The sequence below is a fragment of the Dermochelys coriacea genome, chromosome 3 (genome assembly GCF_009764565.3).
Source record: "Dermochelys coriacea isolate rDerCor1 chromosome 3, rDerCor1.pri.v4, whole genome shotgun sequence".
Lineage (NCBI taxonomy): Eukaryota > Metazoa > Chordata > Testudines > Dermochelyidae > Dermochelys > Dermochelys coriacea.
In genome coordinates this window covers 210,486,617-210,509,633 of record NC_050070.1, presented here as the reverse complement: position 1 = coordinate 210,509,633, position 23,017 = coordinate 210,486,617, and the positions used below count along the sequence as shown (strand labels likewise).

Sequence of the window (23,017 nt, the reverse complement as noted above, 5' to 3'; positions counted from 1 at the left end):
TGTGCAGACTTTCATCTCTGCCCTTACCAGCTAGATTTAAATAGTCCCATGTCATCTAATAAAACTAACTGCCATTAAGACGAATTGACTCCTCTGGGGCCTTAGGCCATGCCAGCTGTTGCCAGGAGGGACAAGCTGTCATTGTTGTGCTACCGGAGAAAGCAGGTGACAGCAAGATAACTTAGGAGATTGGGGACAGGAGATTGGGGATGAATTGGTGAGCATGTCCTGTCTCATAGGCCACTGGAGAGCATTGCTTCCTTAGGGAAGCAGTGTGGTGCAGTAGACAGGGCACTGGACTGAAAGCTAGGGGTCCTTGCACTGTCACTGAGCTGCTCCATGCCTCGGTTTCCCCATCTGTAAAATGGAGATAATGAGATTTTCCTTTTTTCAAGCACTTTTAGGTACATGGATGGAAAGTGCTGTAAAGGAGCTAAGCCTTGTTGTGACATGTAAGAAGCTGGTTGTCAGAGGCTATAGCCCATCTGAAGAAGCCGGCTGTTAGAGTGAGACAAGACATCAGGAGCAAGAGAGAGAGAGCTTGATGATCCCTGGGGAGGGAAGCAAGTGTAGTGAGAGCCCCACCTGTCAGCAGTCCAACTGCATGTTTTGGGTAAGGGACTCAATCCTGTCAGGTGCTTTTTGCCCTCAACTCCCATGAAGATCATTGGATACAGAGAGTGCTCAGCACCTTGCCTGTTCATTTGCAAAAGCATGGTATAGATCAGGATTTAAAGATATGATGTTAGCACATGTTGGCCAACAGGTTATAAAAGTCTAGTGTAGAGAAGGCACACTGCCTTTAACACATGCAGGTTGAGTCAATGTCTTGTTAAGGTGACTAGCTCAGCATAGGTTAATGGCAGAGGGTGGAATCCTGGCCCATTGAAGTCAATGGCAAAACTTACATTGGCTGAAACGGGGCCAGAATTTCCCATAGGGGTCCTTATTTACACTAGACTTCTAAAATGTGTGAGTTCAAATATATTAATTTCACATCTTTAAATCCCATCTACATGATGTCAAAATGACCAGCTCACTGGTGATGCCTGTATAATAAACATTACTTTGCGAATTGGCTGAATCCCTTTGTTGACCATTGAGATGAGTCATAAGTTTAACTGCTTTTCTCTTAACTTGTAAATTTAGAACAAAGCCCACTGGTGATACTTCAGTAAAACTGGGGGTATTGGTTTTGTTCTTCATACAGAGTAACAGGGAGTACAGCTTACCAAAAAATATCTGTAAATACTCGTTAGAATGTCTAAATGAATCCACTTCTGAGACCATGTTTATATCCCTTTTGTGTTTGCTTTGTGCAAACATTAGAACACTCTAGTGCAGTGGTTCTCAAAGCCAGTCCGTGGCTTGTGCAGGGAAAGCCCCTGGCGCACTGGACCGGTTTGTTTACTTGCCGCGTCTGCTGGTTCGGCCAATTGCGGCTCCAACTGGCTGTGGTTCATCACTCCAGCTGGGCGGCCAGCATGTCTCTTGGCCTGCATCGCTTCCCACAGCCCCCATTGGCCTGGAGTGGCGAACTGTGGCCAGTGGGAATTAATTTGCAAACTGGACACCATTAAATTAGGCTCGAATAAAGACTGGGAGTGGCTGTGTCATTACAAAGTAAAACTATTTCCCCATGTTTATTCCCCTCCTACTGTTCCTCACATGTTGTTGTCAACTGCTGGAAATAGCCCACCTTTATTATCACTACAGAAGGTTTTTTTTTTTCCTCCTGCTGGTAATAGCTTACCTTACCTGATTACTCTTGTTACAGTGTGTATGGTAACACCTATTGTTTCATGTTCTCTGTGTATATAAAATCCCCCTACTGAATTTTCCACTGCATGCATCCGATGAAGTGAGCTGTAGCTCACGAAAGCTTATGCTCAAATAAAGTTGTTAGTCTCTAAGGTGCCACAAGTACTCCTTTTCTTTTTGCGTATACAGAGCAACACGGCTGCTACTCTGAAACCTGTCAGACTAACAAGTTAGTGTTATAACATTCTAAACTACAGTAGTGTGTCTATGGGATCAAATTTATTAGGAAAATGATGTAACTCATTTCTTTTGCAAGATACCACATCCAGAAAGAGTATTTGATGTAATCTCTCATGTGAAAATAACTAGCCTCTTTCCTTTAGAGAACTGTAGGTGATCTTTCTGTGGTTAAAGATAACACTAGAGTTACTGGAGAACATTTCAATAAGATAGGAGAATGGTCATAGGCATGGTGAGAGCACAGTCACATGTTGATAACAGCCAGCTTTTCCAGGGGCCCTTAGCACTGGTGGCTCTGTCAGCCGTTTGTTCCAGGTATTGGGCGGTGGGTTTTGAGGACCTTGGGAGGGGAAGGAATGGAAGGATATGATTCAGGAAGTTTTTAATAGAGGTACCATAGAGACAAGAGGAAAACCATTTGCATTCATTAGGTTATGATTTTAGCAGGAGCATTGGCTCAGATAATGACTTGCTGGCTGAGTTCAACTCTTTTCTGTGCTTCTGCCAGCAGATGTTGCTGTGATTAATAGGGCCAGCTTTGAGAGCTTGCAGAGCATTCATCAAGCATTCAGAAGAGAAGGAAAGAAAACAATAATTTTTCAAGGAAGAAATTGATGATTAACCCAGCAGCCCTACTTCCTTCTGGCATGGTGCTTCCACACATAAAGCCTGAACCAAAGCCCTTTGAAATCAATGGAAAGACTTGGAAGCCTATTGATTTCAGTGGGCTTTAGACCAGACCCATGGCCACGGAGCTCGCTGCGAGAGCAGTGCTGTTGCTTCTTAGCGGGCAGGAATGTGCACGTTAGCTTCTCCTGCTAATATTCCTAATAATGCCATGTCAAATTCAATGAAAGAATAGGCTAGCCATGCAGCACCCTGTCGGAGGGCATGCGAGTGTTGCTAACGTGGCTCTTCAGTTATAGATTCAACTCCTACAGGGTCAGTTTTTAATTTTTTAAAAATTTAATTGATTTCCCCCCAGTTCCTTCACCTCTGCCAGAGACTGACCGTATGTGTGGTTTAGAAGGAGCCTGAGCCTAGAGACAGTTGGTTTGGGTAACAAGTTGCTTACTTCCTCTCCCAGATTGTTACTGCAGATATTAGATAAGACCAGACCTAGCCCTGGTCCCTGAGGTAAGCCACGAGAAATGCCCTCCCCCAAATGGACATGAAACCATTCGTTTGTTTATGGCCAGTTAGCCATGCTGTTATCCAGGCTAGTGCCGATTCATTTTTCAAGTAACATTTTGTGAGACCATTATTTCAGTTTTGTGCTGGTGTCAATCCTTCATTTCAACTAATTCTTCAAACTTCTTGTCTTTATTTTTCTTGCTAAAGATGAATTTTTGAAGGGGGAGTTCAGAATCTCATCCCTTTTGGGGTCATCATCGATTTTATCCCCATCTTCATCTATGAATGGACCTGTGGTCTCCCGGGTCTTCTCTTTTTACATCTGTAAAAGCCCTTCATGTTCTCCTTAGCCCCTTTTGCTACAGGAGTTCATTTGCCTTTGCGGTCCTTATCTTCTCTCTGCAGACTTCAACTGACTCTGTGAATTTGGTTGCCTCCCCCTTTCTCGTTTCTAGTACAGGTTTTATTTTATTAACTACAGCGCTTTGAGCAGCCCTATTATGAAGCCTCATTGTCCAGCTCTTAACTCTTGGAATCAGCTTTTTCAGAGGAATTGCAGTCTGTTGTGCCATAAACTGGAGTGTCTTTTAAGGTTTCCCCAGCTGATTCTTAGATTGGTGAATATTAATGCTTCCTCTTTTTACACCATACTCACTAAATGTTTGACTTTCCCAAAAATCTAACACCCTTTCTTCATAAACCCATTCTTTGATGTCCTGAATTCAAGGAGCTTGTGATCACGGGACCCAAGCTTCCTTATTATTTTGTCACTTCCTCCATAGATCTAGATGGCTTCTCTTGCCTTCCCTCTGCATAGGAATATTTTAGATGTTTGACTGGCCGATAGAGATTCAAATTCCCCTACAAATACACTGTCTTGCAGATGAGAACCTTGCGAGTTGCTCCAAGATTGTTCATTCTCCTCTGGTTCTGGTGGTTTGTAGTAGATCCTACAGTGTCCCCACCTCACCCTGCATTGTCAGTTAACTCCCTTGCAGTGTAAAAGTTTTTGATCTTCAAAACTCCACCCCCTACATCCTTTCTTCCTCTGTAAATATTGTACCCATCTGTATGGATATTTCGCTTATGAGAATCATCCCTCTGGGGTTCCGTTATGCCCACTTGCTCATAACCTTCATAATTTAGTTTAGCTTTGAGTGGTTCTTGTTTGGTTCCCATGCTCCTTTTGTGTGCAGATGGGAAAAAGCAGGTCTGGGGTAAATGCCACTCTCCCACATAGATGCCTCTTTCCTCTCCAGGGCTGTTGTGATGGAACTCTGGTCTGCACAGCCTGAGGGAGCAGGTTGACTTTGCCAGCAAGAAGAGTGAGAAAGTAAGAAATAGCTACTGTATCCAGCTTTTCCCCCCACCTTTAAGTCCTTTGGGATTTACAGTGCTTAAAACAGTGTACATTATTCCCCTTCCATGATTTTTCAGTCCCACAGAGGATGTCTGCTTGTGGGAAGAGGCAGGCGCTGTGTAGCCTAGGTGAAAAACACAAGACTTGCAGAGGTAGCTTCCTGACACACAGGGATTTTATTTAAGTTTCTTCCTTGTAGATTCCAGCTGCCCCACCTTCTAATAGCCACCTCCCCTCCAGGTCTCTTCTATCATGGACCTCAGATCCAAGAAGGGATAACGTGACAGAGTGACAGTGGCGTAGCAGCCGTGGGTCTGTCCTCCTCTTCTGTGCTTTTAAGGTGCAAAGTTAACAGGTCAATGGAATAAAGAGCCTAAGGTTCTGTAACTGTTCCTTAATGCTTATTAACTCATTGAAGCTCCGTCATTAAGCAAATAACTCAAGATCAGTCATGAGATTTCCTGTGTGTTTCTACAGATGGTGTTCCTGAGAGCTAAGTAAATAAACAAGCATTTAAACAATTAGAATATAACTTCTGAATTAGGGCTTTTTTGGCATTTCTATTCAGGACAAGCAGGTAGTGTGTACTAATAAGCATAGTGACAGGTTTCAGAGTAGCAGCCACGTTAGTCTGTATTCGCAAAAAGAAAAGGAGTACTTGTGGCACCTTAGAGACTAACAAATTTATTTGAGCGTAAGCTTTCGTGAGCTACAGCTCACTTCATTGGATGCATTGGGTGGAAAATACAGTGGGGAGATTTATATACACACACAGAGAACATGAAACAATGGGTTTTATCATACACACTGTAAGGAGAGTGATCACTTAAGATGAGCTATTACCAGCAGGAAGGGGTGGGGGGGAAGGAGGAAAACCTTTTATGGTGATAATCAAGGTGGGCCATTTCCAGCAGTTAACACAAACGTCTGAGGAACAGTGGGGGGTGGGGGGGGGGAGAAATAACATGGGAAAATAGTTTTACTTTGTGTAATGACCCATTCACTCCCAGTTTCTATTCAAGCCTAAGTTAATTGTATCCAGTTTGCAAATTAATTCCAATTCAGCAGTCTCTCCTTGGAGTCTGTTTTTTGAAGTTTTTTTGTTGAAGAATAGCCACTCTCAGGTCTGTAATCGAGTGACCGGAGAGATTGAAGTGTTCTCCAACTGGTTTTTGAATGTTATAATTCTTGACGTCTGATTTGTGTCTATTTATTCTTTTACGTAGAAACTGTCCAGTTTGACCAATGCACATGGCAGAGGGGCATTGCTGGCACATGATGGCATATATCACATTGGTAGATGCGCAGGTGAACGAGCTTCTGATAGTGTGGCTGATGTGATTAGACCCTATGATGGTGTCTCCTGAATAGATATGTGGACACAGTTGGCAACGGGCTTTGTTGCAAGGATAGATTCCTGGGTTAGTGGTTCTGTTGTGTGGTGTGTGGTTGCTGGTGAGTATTTGCTTCAGGTTGGGGGGCTGTCTGTAAGCAAGGACTGGCCTGTCTCCCAAGATCTGTGAGAGTGATGGGTCATCCTTCAGGATAGGTTGTAGATCCTTGATGATGCGTTGGAGAGGTTTTAGTTGGGGGCTGAAGGTGATGGCTAGTGGCGTTCTGTTATTTTCTTTGTTGGGCCTGTCCTGTAGTAGGTGACTTCTGGGTACTCTTCTGGCTCTGTCAATCTGTTTCTTCACTTCAGCAGGTGGATATTGTAGTTGTAAGAATGCATGATAGAGATCTTGTAGGTGTTTGTCTCTGTCTGAGGGGTTGGAGAAAATGCGGTTATATCGTAGAGCTTGGCTGTAGACAATGGATCGTGTGGTGTGATCTGGGTGAAAGCTGGAGGCATGTAGGTAGGAATAGCAGTCAGTAGGTTTCCGATATAGGGTGGTGTTTGTGACCATCGCTTATTAGCACCGTAGTGTCCAAGAAGTGGATCTCTTGTGTGGACTGGTCCAGGCTGAAGTTGATGGTGGGATGGAAATTGTTGAAATCATGGTGGAATTCCGAAGAGATTCTTTTCCATGGGTCCAGATGATGAAGATGTCATCAATGTAGCGCAAGTAGAGAGGGGGCATTAGGGGACGAGAGCTGAGGAAGCATTGTTCTAAGTCAGCCATAAAAACGTTGGCATACGGTGGGGCCATGCGGGTACCCATCGCAGTGCCGCTGATTTGAAGGTATACATTGTCCCCAAACGTGAAATAGTTATGGGTGAGGACAAAGTCACAAAGTTCAGCCACCAGGTTAGCCGTGACATATAGCTAATGGGAGCTAATAGTTTCTAAGGTGCCACAAGTACTCCTTTTCTTTTTGTAATAAGCATAGATATATTTTTATTCTCATTTTCCAATGTGGTTAAGTGGTTGTCATCCTGCTTGCTCATAACCATCTGCTTGAGGCTCATTTCCTCCTATACAGCCCAGCTGATCAGCAAAAACAATTTCTGTTTGTCTTGCTACGTTTTATGTTTGATATATTATAGCTCTCATGTGTTAAAGAAGATCTGAACTGTACCTGGAAGCCTGATGTGACATTTTGACTTAGTGTTAGAGTAACAGTAATTTGTGCCATGAGTCCTGATGGTTGTGTTTGTTTAAAAATTGCATTGAAACAAGGACTCTGAAACCAAATTATCTGAATAAACAAACTGCACACTGGTTGCATTCTGTGTCCACATGGGCACACCTGCACACAGCACTGTCTGTATGCCTATATAGCGCTCATTTCTATGGGGCCTTTCTGCACAGAGCAGTGGTCTCCAACCTTTTTACGCCCAAGATCACTTTTTGAATTTAAGGACAACCCAGAATCTACCCTGCTCCTTCCCCAAGGCCACGTCTTGCTCACTCCATCCCGCCCCCTTACGGTTCCCCATTCCTGGCCAATGGGAGCTGCGGGGGCAGTGCTTGCAGGCAGAAGCAGCGTGCTGAGACCCCTGCCCCTCCTCATGGGGCCATGCTGGCTGCTTCTAGGAGCGGCGTGGGGCGTGGCAGGCAGGGAACCCGCCTTAGCGGCATCCCAGCAACATCACCGGAGACCACAATCGACTGGGAGAGTTCCCAGGATTGACCAGTCAATCGGGATCGACTGGTTGGGGACCACTGGCATAGAGCATCATAAAGTGAACTATAGATAGGGCTATTTATTCCCATTATGTGACATTTTAGAACAAGAAGTAAAAAGAATATGGGTGCTCATTGCACAGGAAGTCAATGAGGCTTAGTAAGAACATAGCAAGATTAAGGGGAAAAAAGTTGGACATTTATATGGATAACAAGAATATTCTGAGTTAGAAAACTTATTGCTAATGAAAATTTTGGAAGGGATATTAAACGTTGTGCTTTCAGATTTAAGCCAGCTGCTATTAGCAGTCTCTAGCTATTAGAGATCAGGATGAGACCTAATGTAAGGGGCAGATTACCCCACATCTGCTGGTCTATACTATTATGTTGACCACTTTTACAAGACTAGGATATATTTTTGTACAAAGCATGCCTTGTGAGATATCATTTGAAAATTCATAATCTGCTGAACATTATTATCCTGGTAAAATACATGTATCAACATTGTATGTAAAGTTATGAGATTCTGCTGTGTAGCATTGTTATAACATGCTCCAATGTTAAGAAAAGCAGGCCCAAACCAGTTTTTCAGAGACAAAGACACAATGACACCCCAGCCAGGTGTTAAAGAGCTATCACTTGCTTAAGCTGCCATTCTTCAGGAACAGGAAGATATGAATAAGTAATTTACATTTAATCACAGGGACAGTTCAACCCTCATATCCACAAAAGACTACTTGTTGCTTGCACCCCAGTGTGGGGAGGGGTAATTCTTAAGGTGCGGGGAAGGGTATAAGAATGGAGGACACACACAACACAAATGACCTCTCTCCTCCTTCATCTCTGCTCATGACATCAACGACTGTCAAAGAACTGAACTAAGGGGGAGAGGTCCCAGGCAGAAAGGAGACCCAGCTTGTGAAATTTATTGCAGCATATGGTGAGATAAAACCTTCGCTTTTAAATTCACATAGCTTGTTAAGTTAAGTATTAGCTACATTTTACTCTTTTATTTTCTTTTGAAACCAGTTCTGACTTGTATGTGTCATCACTTGTAATCGCTTAAAATCTATCTTTCTGTAGTTAATTAACTTATCTTATTGTTTTATCTTAACCAGCGTGTTTGGACTAGTGTGGGAAACTCCATTTGGAATAACAAGGGTGGTGCATGTAGCATTTTCCTTTGATGAAATGAGGGACTTGCTGTGAGCTTGTCCTGTCCAGCATACTACTGAACAAGACGTACATTTCTGGGGGACAAGGCTGGGATCAAGAATTTGAAGGTGTCTCCCCATATAGAGTTAATGAATGACTGATCAGAGTGCTCATGTATTTAGCTGGGAATGAATTTGCTGGGTGGGGGGAGGGGGATCTAGGAGTACAGAACGCAATTGCCCATTTTGGATTTGAGGCTAATTTTCTTGTTTCTTGGAAAAAATCTCATGGGATTTTTAATGACCACCGATTATTATTCTGTCTTCCCCTTTTCCCTCTGTGCGTCTGCATCCCATTCACCTCCTTCCCATGCAGATAGAGTTATCTTAAAATATAAGGGGACCAAGCTATTTCCAATCTCACAGGATTCCTCTTCTAATGCTCCCATTAGCTATATACATTCCACATGGTGCTAGAAATGTTGTGCTACCAGGAGTGCTGTGCATGGCTGAGGCTTGGTCTGCACTTGAAAGTTATATGGGCATACCTGTGTCAGTCAGGGGTGTGAAAAACTGACATGCATCATAGCCGTGCTAATATAGCCCCCAGTGTAGATGCAGCTATGTCTGCAGAAGACTGCTTCTGTCAGTGTAGTTACGTCATTTGGGGAGGTGGTGTTCCTACATCGATAAAAACACCCCTTCTGTTGGTGTAGGCTGCATCTGCACTCCTGGGCTGGGCTGGGCTGGCATAGTCTCCAGGGTAATATAGACCTACCCTTAGCAAGGTTGTGTGGCTTGTCCACATTAATTCATAATGAGGTGTAGTCTGTGTAGACAAGAGTGAGTTAGTTTTTACTGATGAGTGGAAGAGTGGCAAGGGAGAGTAGGACAGAGTCAGTTTTTCTTTTTAATGGTTGGATGCAAAATATCTTGAGCTTCTGTCAAAAAACAGATACTGAAGCCACCCCTGGACCCAATGTGGTAGTAGGGGGCGCTGTGCTGCAGAGACGGGGGTGGGTGAGTTACTAGCAGGTTCTTTCCTGTCTGAGTCAGCACTAACCCCAGTGTACCAGTGTGGTGCTAGGGAGATAAGATCTTTTACACTCACAGACACCAAGATCCAGTGAATTTCAGAACCTAGGAGAGAGTTTTCCTCACATGTGATCTCCCTGCCATGCCCCAGGGCTGTCGTTTCCTGGGTTTCAGCTGCTCAAAGCCCCTGCTGCCTTCAGGGGGCCCCAGAGCTTTCCCTAGCCCTCTGGCTACTTGGCTCATGCTAACTCCTTTACCAATACCACATCCTGGAGTAATCTGGGTTGCTCTTGGAGTTCTTCAATCCAAGCACTAAACCATGCTGAGACCTGTTCTGTTTGTGAACCATGACAACACCTTGCCCCAAGGTGTGGCTGTTCTGGTCTGTTCTCCACAGTACAGATGCTGAAGGAAATGTACTAGAAATTGCAATCTGCGAAGCGCACAGTGCCGTCTTTTTTGTTTGTCAGAGGACCATTTCTGCCATTAACCCAATGCGTCACATGGACAGGCAGTGTGAATAGTGCATTTGTTCTTATTCAGTGCTTTTGGGTTTCTTTCTACAAGGAACTGGATTGTGGTTTTGTTCTTGTGACAATGACCCCCTGTACCACCATTCCAAATAATGTCATACCATAAAAAAATTATACATTGTAAGGAGCATGACCCAGTTGTTGATCACATTCTTGTAAAATATACTGTTCAGACTAGTCTCTCAGGGTTATATTTCACTCTGCCTCTACTCTCATACATGTAAAATAAATGCAGTGTTTATCCTTGCAGCTGAGACATTTCTGAAACATCAAGTAGTTACTGCAGTTCTGCTCCAAGATTCCAAAGTTTTTTTGTTTAAGTGAATTTATGGCCTGATTTTCAGAGGTTTTGAGCAGCCAGAGCTTCCACTGAAGTCAATGAGAGCTGTGCCGCTCAGCAGCGCTGAAAATCGGGCCATACTTGAAGAGACAAGTATAGTAATAGGCTTGCAGCTGCTGCAATTGCTGCATTGCGTAGGCAACCTGGCAAAACGCAAAGACACATTACCGTCCATTCTGCTGCCACCTACATTGTTCCACTGATGTTATTCATAGGTTCATTCATATATTCAAAGGCCAGAAGGGACCATTGTGATCATCTAGTCTCACCTCTTATATAACAAAGGCCAGAGGACTGCACCAAAACAATCACTAGAGCAGATCTTTTAGAAAAAAATCATCCAGTCTTGTTTAAAAATTGACAGCGATGGTTAATTACTCTCACCATTAAAAATTTACTCCTTATTTCCACTCTGAATTTGTCTAGCTTCAACTTCCAGCCAGTGAATTATGTTAGACCTTTCTCTGGTAGATTGAAGAGCCCATTATTCAATATTTGTTCCCCATTTAGCTCCATATAGATGGCAATCAAGTCATCCCTTAATCTTCTCTTTGTTAAAATAAACAGATTGAGCTCTTTGATTCTGTCACTATAGGCGTGTTCTCTAATCCTTTAATCATTCTCATGGCTCTTTTCTGAAGTGTCTCCACTTTTTCAAAAAGAAAAGGAGTACTTGTGGCACCTTAGAGACTAACAAATTTATTAGAACATAAGCTTTCGTGAGCTGTAGCTCTCGAAAGCTTATGCTCTAATAAATGTGTTAGTCTCTAAGGTGCCACAAGTACTCCTTTTCTTTTTGCGAATACAGACTAACACGGCTGCTACTCTGAAACCTGTCCACTTTTTCAGTATGCTACCTTATACAGACAGAGGAGTTTCTACTTTTGTTTTTGTCGCAATTAAGTCTCTGCTCCCCTGAGGTGATTTTGAAAAGTACACACATTCTGTTGTCTCTTAATGCAGTTTGGATGCTTAGGACCGTATACTTGATCTGCATATGCAGCTCCCATTGACTTTATCACCAATTCAGATGCCCATCTGGATTAAAGACAGCATATAATAATGCTCTCTCTCATGAAAGCATGTCCTGTAAAATTCATTGAAGGGCTGCTGTGCACTCTCTAGAGAGATGGAGGCAGCCTGAAATGTTGGAGACCAGGCAGCTTATTCTGGGAGTGTCTCTCCTAAGTCACATGGCCAGGTGTTCTGCCTCTGCAGAAAACGGAAGGTGTTTGTGAGAATAGCAGATGTTAGTGGGGACTAAATTTAGCTGCTTGGCAAACCACTGTTTTTTTTTTTAAATCATTATCTTACCCAGATGGTGAATTGGATTGAGGAATGAGTGGGCAGCTTGGAACAGTGAACTGGCATAAACCAAAATTCATATAAAAACATATTACCTTGATTAAAAATCTAGTAGCCTGATGTACAGGAGATCAGACTAGATGATCATGATGGTCCCCTCTGGCCTTAAAATCTGTAAGTCTAAATATGTTACCCTATCATTTAAGAGAATCTGTGTCCGTATGAACCCTGTGACCACAAGACCAATCCATTTCTTGCCTCCACATATCTATGTATATCCTCCTCTTCATTATTTTGTGACTGTCTCCTCAGTTTCTCTTCTGAGTGCTGCATTGGTTACGTGCAAGTGTTGATTTTGGCTAGGAGCTGAGAAAGCTGGGAGATTGCACTGTTTACATCAGATATAAAGGAGATACAGATCTGGGCATAGACTGAGAACTGCTGGCACTTCAGCCTGTGCTGTCTCACCAGCTCCCCAACGGCCTCACATAGGGTATGTCTACACTGCAAGTGAAGGTGACTGTAGCACAGGTAGGCACACCTCTCCTAGTGTTGATTCTCATAGCACAGGTAATAATAGCAGCGAAGACAGCATAGGCTTCAGCACAGGCTGGTTGCCCGAGTACAAGCCAGCTAGGGACCCTGGGTACCTACTCAGTGGGGTTGCTAGCCTCTGCTGAAGTTCACGCCACCACCTTTGTGACTATTATTACCTGGGCTAGCTAGATATAAAGTTAGCTTAGGTATGCCTACCCATGATACAATCACATCTTCCCGGGTGGTATAGCCATCCCCAGAGAAGTTGGAAAGTATGGGGGAGAAGATTGAACCTTGTGGGACTATACAGATAAGAGCTTTGAGGATGGATGAGCAGTTGCCCATCTTGACCCTCTGGGTTCAGCTTCCTACGTTTGTAGACCTAAACCTTTAATTAGGAGTAAATGAATATAAAGCAGCTTGCAGGTGAAAATGACAAGAAACTCTCTTTCTATGCTGCAGGGAACTTCTGGACATGACCTGCCGTCTTGCCAACACACTGAAGAAATATGGAGTACAAAAAGGAGACAGGGTTGCAATCTATATGCCTGCGACTCCACTGGCTGTGGCTGCCATGTTGGCTTGTGCCAGAATTGGTGCTGTTCATACAGTGGTCTTTGCTGGATTCAGTGCAGAATCTTTAGCTGGGAGGATCATTGATTGTAAGTAGTTTTAAAATGATGAACAAGCATATTAGGAAAGCGCTTTGCTCCTTGGATCAAAGGATTGATCCTTTGATCCAGATTCAACATTCAGCTTTCAAAGAAAGGCACACCCAGAATATGGTTGGCTTATTCTCCTCTTGATGGGCAGTTCAGTTCTCTCCTTAGCAGAAGCATCAGAGTACTATCACTGCGTTGACTCTCTATGTTCCTGATTGTCGTGAACGGCTGTGGGTTAATAAGCTTTTAAAATCACTGTAACATTCAATCAATTTTAAATGGCTGTCAAATAATGTTTAAACCATAGGGAAAACTGAGACCTCTTGCGGGGAAGGGGAGCTGGTTATGTTCTCTTACAGTGAAGTGACAATATCCTAGTGCATTCTTGTGAAGTGCTAACTCTGTAGCATATAATTATTTATCTGTATTTCTGAAGTGCCTAATGACTCCAATTAAAGATCAGGGCCCCATTGTGTTATAATCATGGTACAAGCATATATCGACAGTTGCTACCCTGAAGAGTTTATAATATAATTCAATAAACCAATGATAGACAACACAGAAACAAAGTATCAAAAGGCAGAGGTTTAATACAAAACATTAGGTGCTATGATGATTACAAATACATCTTTTAAAAAATCATCTTTCTCTATGGCTAGCATGAGGAATTAAGTCTCGGAGTATTTTGAACGGAAGATAATCTAGGCGGGGCAAGTAAAGGTTTTGTCTTATCTCTGGTAACGAGTGTAGGGGTTATGGGTAAACATTCCTTTATTATACAGCTATATATCTGCTACATAAATAACATAGCATGAAATGTGTGTTGCAATTTAAAGTGCTATGTTGAAGTGGTACAGTTGTGATGTGGCTCCCAGGAAAATCCAGAAATCCTGAAAACTCCACATGAGCTAACTGGGTGCTAGAAATCCACTGCCATCTTTTAAAAAAAAACAAAAAACAAAAAAAAACCCCCAAAGGACACTGAATTTGCTTGGAATTGGGGTTGAATGGAAGATTTGAAGGGGCTGAAATGAGCTAAGATCAAGTGTAAGTAGTCTCTTGGCCTATTCAAGGCCGTGATCAAGTGTCTTGATGTTTTTGGTCTTTTGGCCTTGAGATGAAAACCTTGTCTGTGTCTCTTGGACCTTGAAGTGAAAAAATTATCTACTCCATAGAAAAGATATGAGAATTGTGTGGAAGAAGATGGTGTTTACTCATTAAGGGACCTGATCAATTCCCATTAAAATCAGTGAAAATGCTCATTGATTTTAGTAGGCTTTGGATCAGGCTCTAATTCTCTTCCTCTACCTCGGAGATTGCAAAAGCTATCTTGCCTTCAGTGTATCAGGATTACAAGGAGTGTTTGTCAATGATGTTGGCTGTTGTCTGATAGAATTTCTGAGTAGCCGCACCATTGTAATGTGTGACTTAATATCCCTATGCGTGACACAGGGTGAAGGTAGTGAAAAACAAACTGAAAGGTCTGTAAAATCTCTCTTGTTAGCTGGCTGCAAAGCTGTCATTACCTACAACCAGGGAATCAGGGGAGGACGAGTTGTAGAGCTGAAGAAGACTGTGGATGAAGCTGTAAAGAATTGTCCAAGTGTCAAGCATGTCTTTGTGGCTCAGAGAACAGACAACAAAGTACACATGGGTAATCGTGACGTTCCTCTTGAAGAAGTACGTTGACTTTGTTAAATGTCGCCCTTTTATCTAGGTATTTCCTACAGTGTGTGATGGTTTATATCTCAGCAGGTCCCCACGCCAATTACCAAACACATTTTCAGGGAAAGTCAGAGGCAGGGCTAGAAGCTGTGTTATTAAAATGACTATGTAAGGGCACTACTAGCGGAGCTAAGGAGAAAGTACAATCAGCTTAATCTAGAACGGACACACTTGTAAATAACCCAGACTATTTTATATTGGCCTTTGTTGCTATGTAGTCTCTGTGCATTATGCTGACGAGGAATATCTCTATGGTCTGTGTATTCTCATTTTATAAATGTGGTAGATTAAAAGAATTTGAAGCAGTTACGTATTTTCTTTTCTCTCCTTTTAGTATTTTAAACCTCAACTTTTTTTTCTTTGATCTGGTTTCTACAAATGCAGACTGCTGGCTTCAGTCTGTCTTCTCTGACACATGTAGCAAAGGGTATGTCTACCCAGGGATAAAAAACCCATGGCTGGCCTGGATCAGCTGACTCGGGCTCGTGCGGCTTGGGCTCTGGGGCTGAAAAATTGCTGTGTAGAATTTGGACTATGGCTGGAGGGTCCCAGAGCTCAGCTTCAGTCCGAACCCAAATGTCTACACAGCAGTTTTTAGCCCTGCAGCCTGAGCCCTGTGAGCCCAAGTCAGCTGACCCAAGCCAGCCGCGGCTATGCCATTGGGCTTTTATCCGCTGTAGATGTGTACCCTCAATCCTCAGTCAGCAATTTTGCTTGCTCCAAGGTAGGAATGTAAACGCTGTTTAAAAAGTTCACTGTTAAAATGATTAAGAAATATTTTGTTTAAATGGTTAACCGATTAAAGGGCCAGCTGGTGTGGCTGGGGCTTATCCGGCCAGCGTGGCTGGGGCTGGGGCTGCTCCAGCCAGAGCCAGGACTGTTTGGGGCGGGGCCCCTGGGGCTGGCCAGTCGGCTGGCCTGGGGGTTAATGGTTAAGGCGGGTTAACATTTTACATCCCTCCTCCAAGGCTCCCGCTATTGCTCTAGTCTTAACTGCCTCCCCCAGATCAGAGGAATGGTTACGGCACCCTTCTCCTAATATGGGCGCTAAGACCCGGAGTACTCTAAACAAAATGGTGTTACTTACAGTTTCTGGAGCTTCTGCTGCCTGTAGAATGCCTTGCATTTACACACAACAGGTGTCTACTGACTGTACTGGTTAATTGCAATGACCAGAACAATGTCTTTCATTGAGGGAACCAGAGCAGATTATAACAGATTCTCCCCAGTGTGGCAGGAACCTTAAATGTCGCAGCTGTATCAGTTCAGAAGATGGCCCTTTGAATTCCATTCACAGTGGACTGCAATGCCTGGTGCTTGGAAATTACCCCAAATCCTCTCTCCCTGCAACAGTGCTAAGTATCAAGGAGAAAGTGCTTCAGGAATTCCAGAATATATCGATACTATTCCAGTCATAACCATGCTGTGTTTGGACATGCCAGGATGGTTCTGTCCGTCTCTGTAGAACGTCATTTATCTCCCCAAACTGGAAGTACTGTATGGAGCTGCAGGAATAAACAAGACACAGGAGAGGCCTTAATATATGGAAAGGACAGTGTAATTGTCCCATCTCTACTGAGAATGTTTGGGAATATTTACAGTCTACATGGCCTGGGGGAGAAAGGAGTGACCATTAAAATATGTTTTAGATGGTACACCTGGGTACATGCAGCTTGATGCAGAGTAGCTGTGTCAGTTTGTCAGAAGCAATAAACAAACTATTTGGCACTTATGCCACTGGAAATCACTACATTGCAACTAAAAAACAACACAGGAGTGAAAATACATGTACTGGGCCAAGTATGTTCCAGTTATAGGAGGTACAGCTAATAATAAACACTAATCAGAATAAACCTGCCTTGTTGGTCAGAAACTACCTTAGTCCATGAACCATGTATAAACTGGGGCAATGATGTCTCCCGGAGTCTGCAAATAACCTGAAACAATTGATCTGAGAGATGTAAACTAACCAGGCATCAGTTAATCCTGAAACTTAATATCAACATCATCATCGTTGTTAAGTCTTTCCTTGTTGATCATTTTAGTAGAAACATCCAGCTACTATGTTTATCCCACAATCCCAAACTGCCTTCCATGCGGTCCAAGGTACCGAAAGCCCTAACTATTCCTTTCTCTAGTAGTTGCCAAAAACTTCCAGCTTCTCCTTTTTGCGGTGTAGTTGTGTGTTTTTAATACAGAAATCTGAGACACATTGAAAATACAGGGACAGTGTGAGAGAAATTGAACTCCATGTTAAAATAAATGACACAGGGATACTGTACGGATCAGCAGGATTTGAACCCCAGCCTGCAGGCAACCAACACCCCCACACTGTCACTTGGTGGCAGTTGTAGCCTGGCTGCCCCCTCTGACCCACAGTCCACAGAGGTTGCTATGGCTGCTGCTTCTGAGCTCCTGGGATTGATGTTGGCTATGACTTGGATTCTGACTCCCAGTCGACCCCTGGAACCTCAACACTGACTCTGATGCCTGGGATTGACCCTCAGCCTGACTCTGACCCTCAGCTTGACTCCTGACTCTGGCTCTGACCCTTGGCTTTGGTTCCCAGCTCTCAAGGTCCTACCTACCTTTGCCCAAGATCCTGACACAGACGAAATTATTCATTTTCATATTTAATTCACTAATATTACTCCAAATATGAACTGAACTGTGCTGCTGCATTGGAGTGCTACAGATACCAGTTGGTTGTGCTGCAAAATTTAAGTCCATCTTGCTGTGGAGCACGTGGGGACTTTGTCTTGCCTGGGTTGGGTATATGACCATCAGAATATGCATTGACTAAAGGTCACAATAAATACATGATATGATGAGCTCTGTCATTTGCCGGATGTGGAAAATTTATTTCTGACCCTATTGGGCGCTTGTTTGGGTAAGATTGATTTGTCAAATACTTAGAAGTGACTGGAACTAGACGCAGGCTCTCAGGCATATTTGCTTGTAAACACAGGTCACCTTAAAGTGTTTAAAGGGCACTTGCAATTAGTCACACGGATCTCGGCAGACGGATGCCTAAAGAATCTTGAGGGACGTGCTTATTCCCCAAGAACAGTACAGAGTCTGCAGGAAGCAGGCTGCCTGTCAGTTTTTCCAGCCACATGTGGAGTATCTGGAATATACTTAGCGCCGCAGGCTTGATGCACCTGAGGAAGGGGTTGCAGTTGTAGTCCTGGCAGCCAGGCTCAAAAATGTTTTCTGAAGAATGCTCATCTTCAAGTCTACTACATTTCTACGACCCTTTTTGGGAGATCTTTCAGCCATGTTAAGGCCTTCAAGTGAGTTGTTGCAGAGTGACAAGCCATGGAAATAGTTAGAGGAGTGTGATGGTACTTCAAAAAATGAAAACAAAAGCAAGAACAAGGAATGCCTTGGGGTATTATGATACACAGCACTCCACAGAGTCTGTAATGTATCACCATAAAGAATAGGAGTTGTGATATTGCACATGGCTGAAGATGGCAAGAAAAGATGGGTTGTCTTTAATTAATTAATGTATTATATTTTAAATCATTTTTTTACATAAAAGCAGGTCCCAAGCAACATGGCAGTGGGCCCAGGGCACACCTGTAACCTGGGCCCCATCCCATCCCACACAGATAGATGCATAGGGATAAACATACTCATGGAGATTGTATAAATAACATTTAGTCAAATTCAAATGTCCACAGTTTTTAGTCTGAATTTATTTTTCATGGTGATGGGCTTGTGGCTGGGTCCCTCCCTGGGACCATACCCTGGCAAAGTGTCCCCATTCCCCCCACCCCCTTTATTTGTGGCCTATACAGTGCTCTAACTTTGCATGGCACTTTACAGAGATTAAAAAGGATTTGTCCCCGCCCTGCCTGGTCTTTACTGTCCCAATTAGGCACAACCCTATGCTGCTGGCAGTGTGGAACCACACTGTTGTAGAACAGTGTCACTCAACCTTTCCAGACTACTGTACCCCTTTCAGGAGTGTGATTTGTCTTGTGTATCCCCAAGTTTCACCTCACCTAAAAACTACGTGCTTACAAAATCAGAAATAAAATTACAAACATGTCACTGAAAATTTGCTTACTTTCTCATTTTTGCCATTTAATTATAAAATAAATCAACTGGAATATAAATATTGTCGTTACATTTCAGTGTATAGTATATAGAGCAGTATAAACAAGTCATTGTATGAAATGTTAGTTTGTACTGACTTCAGTAGTGCTTTTTATGTAGCCTGTTGTAAAACTAGGCACATATTTAGATGAGTTGATGTACCCCCGGAAGACCTCTGCATATCCCCAGGGGTACGCGCGTAACCATGGTTGAGAACCACTGTTCCAGAGGGAGCAATGGGAGATATAAATAAGAAAAGAATCTCTGTTTATAACAATGAACCTTTTATTATAATACAATTCCACTAATATCACTGTGTTTGAAAATTTTGTTTAGTTACAGTACCCAACCCCTTGAGTTAGCTGTACCAACATTGGATGACTGAACATGCAACATTGGACATTGATCTTATGTATTTATTGTTACAATACTGAAGGCCAGAAATCAGCAGGACTTAGTAATGACAATGGTTTGCATGTGAATTTTCGGGAGAGTTCCACAGAAAAAAAGCACGCTTTTTCTAGTCCATACACTGATTAACTGCTTTGTGTCCTTGGAAAATACTGCTGAAGAGGCTTGGAAAGACCCTGTTCTCTCCCAAATGAGTAGGTGTACAATAAATGGCCAATCCAATTTTGTGGCAGAGGCGGCTTTGGAACACTAGTGAGAAAGGATAGTCTCCCACCTGAACAAGGTGGTTTACTTAATGTCTCCATGCTATGGAGCACGAATGCGACAGGATCTGCACAGAGAGCACTCTGGGACATGTCACATGGTAGCTGAAGTGAGACGCTAGCTCTGTGTTCAGGATTTGATTAAGATTGAGTGAAAGGCTGTGGCGTTTGCATGTGATAGTAATGAAGACGCTAATCTTAGCACCTGTGCATCTGGGCAAATGGCTGACTTGAGTATGGCAGTGCCTTCCTATTAATTTTCCTGAGAAAGATAAATTTTCCTTGTATAGGTCAGCAGCAGTAAGAAGTAACTTCAGCATCCACAACAGTCTTAACAAAAATCACTAAGGAATTTATTTGCATTATATATAATCCCTGGGAAGATGGTGTTTGATAGTGGACCACAAATAACTACTGAAGAAGAATGCCAGCAATTTATACAGAAGAAAATTAAATCATCCCTCCTCTTCAAATAAACTGCTGCTATGTGCACAGTGAGCCCACTCCCCTCTGCCTTGCACTTGGGCCCAGTGGATGTAAGACTGTTAAAGCAGAATGGTAGTGTTTTCATACCCACTTTGCACAGGTGTAAACGACACTACTGGGTGGAAGGCAATAGGGAGTCAGCCTCATGGGGCTGTATTTTGAATCTAGGCCCAGGCCTGAGCAAGGAGTGATATGTAAACCGCATCATCCCAGGAGTAGCATCATCTAGGAGGCTCCGTGACTAAGATGCCCCTGCTGAGGCATAATTGGAATATGGAGGTGAGCTGGGGTATTGATTTACTGCTGACCTATATTAGCAACAAATTGCTACCTCCCCACCATTGGGCCAGCTACTCTCCCCCACTTGAGGGGTGAGGGTAGAAGCTAAGCCTTCACCCTCTGTCCAGTCACTTGTTCTAGGGAGGGAATAAGCAGGCCAGGAACCCCACATACTCCTGCATGCCAGGTCCACGGTCACAGTAACTTGAGTAGGAATATAAGGAGCTCTTACTTCCCCTCACTCTCTTTTGTCATCATCTAGAATGTGTCAGAATTGAGCCCATAGCATCCTGAAGGCCCTCTGCTGGGAGTTCTACCGATAGCTGCGCCTTGTGGGTGACATTATCCAGTAGGCAGCAAAGGGTTCTTACTAGGGAGTTAGCTGGGTCTCTGTTTGGAGAGGGAAAAATAAAACATGGATTTTCTCTTTAAAAAAATAAAAGTCAAGCCTATGCCATGTATCATCAGCAGGGGCTCTCAGCTCCTTCTCTAGCCAGGAAATGGAGGTGGGCATTGGGAAATCCTAAATGTGACTTAAAATTAGACTGAGAAGTGTAAATTAGAAAAAGAAGACCCCCTAATGGAACTTGGCCCCTAAAGACCTTTCTTGCAAAGTGTGGCTCATTATGGGAATCACACTTCTATTTTCTACCTGCAACTTTTATCCTCCCAAAGTCTTGAAACCTATGAGAGTCCCTGCTGTTTTTATAGATGGCTTTATTAATCCAGTTCCCTGTAACACCTGAGACTCTCAGAAGTGTGGGTCTAGAGAATGGATGCTGCATACATTCCACATGAACGGTTAGGTGGGGTGTGCTGCACACATTTGTTTCTGAGTCAGGGGAACAGATGGTGCCTGTCATTTGAGCATCCATGCCAGGTCATTCTTCATCTGCTGTGTCCTCATGCTATCTCATTCTTCATCTACTACTATGCCTTTCTTTTCGTAAATACTCAGCTCTTGCCAGTCTCTCTGCAGAAAAAGATGGCATCAGAAGAAATGACAGTTCTTCTATACGTAGCTAGGACCCTGGTGAAACACTGAAGTGTTATGAAAGGATTGGTTGCGTGAGGCTAACGTGTTTTTTTGCTACTTCTCTTGTCTTAGGAGATGGCCAAGGAGGCTCCTGTGTGTGCTCCTGAAAGCATGGACAGTGAAGACATGCTGTTCATGCTTTACACCTCTGGGAGCACAGGAAAACCTAAAGGGATTGTTCACACTCAGGCTGGGTATCTGCTTTATGCTGCTGTGACACACAAGGTACCTCAGCAGTGTTACTTGCAGAAAAAGAACTTTTGTGCTTTATCAGTATTGATGTGGGACATTTGTTTGTTTAATAAGGCTGCTCCTGTTAGTGTTTGCAAATTATGTGGCAAATTGTGTGTAATCGAGTTGAAAAGTACACAAGAGCATATGAATAATTAAACAGTATTGATTTGCTTTCAGGAAGTACACTACTAGGAAAATCAGATCCCGGGGTTGTAAAGAATCCAAATGATGCAGTGATTCCACCTGAGCGTTTTGAATTCATTGGTCATTTACTGGTTTAATTTTGCACTTCAGTACTGCACTGATTACTCTTATTGCAGAGAGGTGCTGGATTCCGAACAAGGGCCCTCCTTTTGTGATGCTCGTCTGTTGAAGAGCAAACAAATTGTATTAACACTCAGTATTTCTGCCTATGCCACTGATTTGCGATGTGGTGCTGGGCAAGCCCATTAGCCTCACTGTACCTTCATTTCCCCCTAAGCCAAATGGAGCTAATGAGACCATCCCAAAGGGGTGTTGTGAGGCTTAACTTCTTACAGTTTCTGCTTTGAGATCCCCTCCTGAAAAGTGTAATCGAAATCCATATATGATTATACTGAAGTTTCTAGATGAGATTTCAATTCTAGTCCCAGCCTCTCACTCGCTTGTAATTTTCTGAGATATTCGTCTTTGGGTTAATCTCAGCTCAAAGGTGAATTTTAGAACATTAGAGGATTATCCATTCGAGACGATGGGCTGAGCTGTTAAACCTTTCTCCAGTGCGGGGGAGTCACACCGGTCAGCTTTTTTTTTTTCTTCAAATAGCAGCAAGGTGGGGTGTACAAATCTGTTTGCTTCTCAGTCCAAGAAGAAGGTTCCCAACTTTGCTCTAGGCATTCAGAGCGTCTTGCTTCCTACACAGATGCATTCCTCTTAAATGTACTGCCTTTCAAGCACTAGAAAATGTACTGTAGGAATAATCCAGCACTGGTAGGAACATTGACTGGCTGACTGATGAGATCTTTCCTGCCACTCCTTTCTATGACCCTTTGGTTTTGATTTCAGAGTAGAGTGTTGGATTTTTGTTGTACTCTCAGTTTTTTTGATTTAAAAGGTAAATCTAGCTGTAACTTTCCAGCTCTGGTAACATGCATCAGCTGGGTGCAAGAAAGTAGATTTCCTAGATTTATGATAGCTGAGGAAGTATAATCAGCCCCAGATGCTTTTTATCTAAACTATAATGTGAAAGGCTATATGTGAGTGAATGGAGTGAGGAGTTCCTAGGGCAAGCTGAACGACAGTAAGTCTCCTACGGATACCTTGTTTCCTTCATTAATACCCAGGGTATTAAACTGGGAACAAACAGAACAT

General features: G+C 43.1%; 1 protein-coding gene across 3 annotated transcripts in view; it reads left to right on the top strand.

Moving 5' to 3' along the window:
• ACSS1 (acyl-CoA synthetase short chain family member 1) overlaps window positions 1–23,017 on the top strand; it is a 64,353-nt gene that overhangs the window by 18,810 nt on the left and 22,526 nt on the right. For all 3 annotated transcript variants that reach the window (XM_038395042.2, XM_043512195.1, XM_043512196.1), the window contains 3 exons: window positions 12,930–13,129; window positions 14,634–14,809; window positions 21,506–21,658. In XM_038395042.2, coding sequence (XP_038250970.2) covers window positions 12,930–13,129; window positions 14,634–14,809; window positions 21,506–21,658 — 529 coding nt within the window. The remainder of the gene's footprint in view (window positions 1–12,929; window positions 13,130–14,633; window positions 14,810–21,505; window positions 21,659–23,017) is intronic.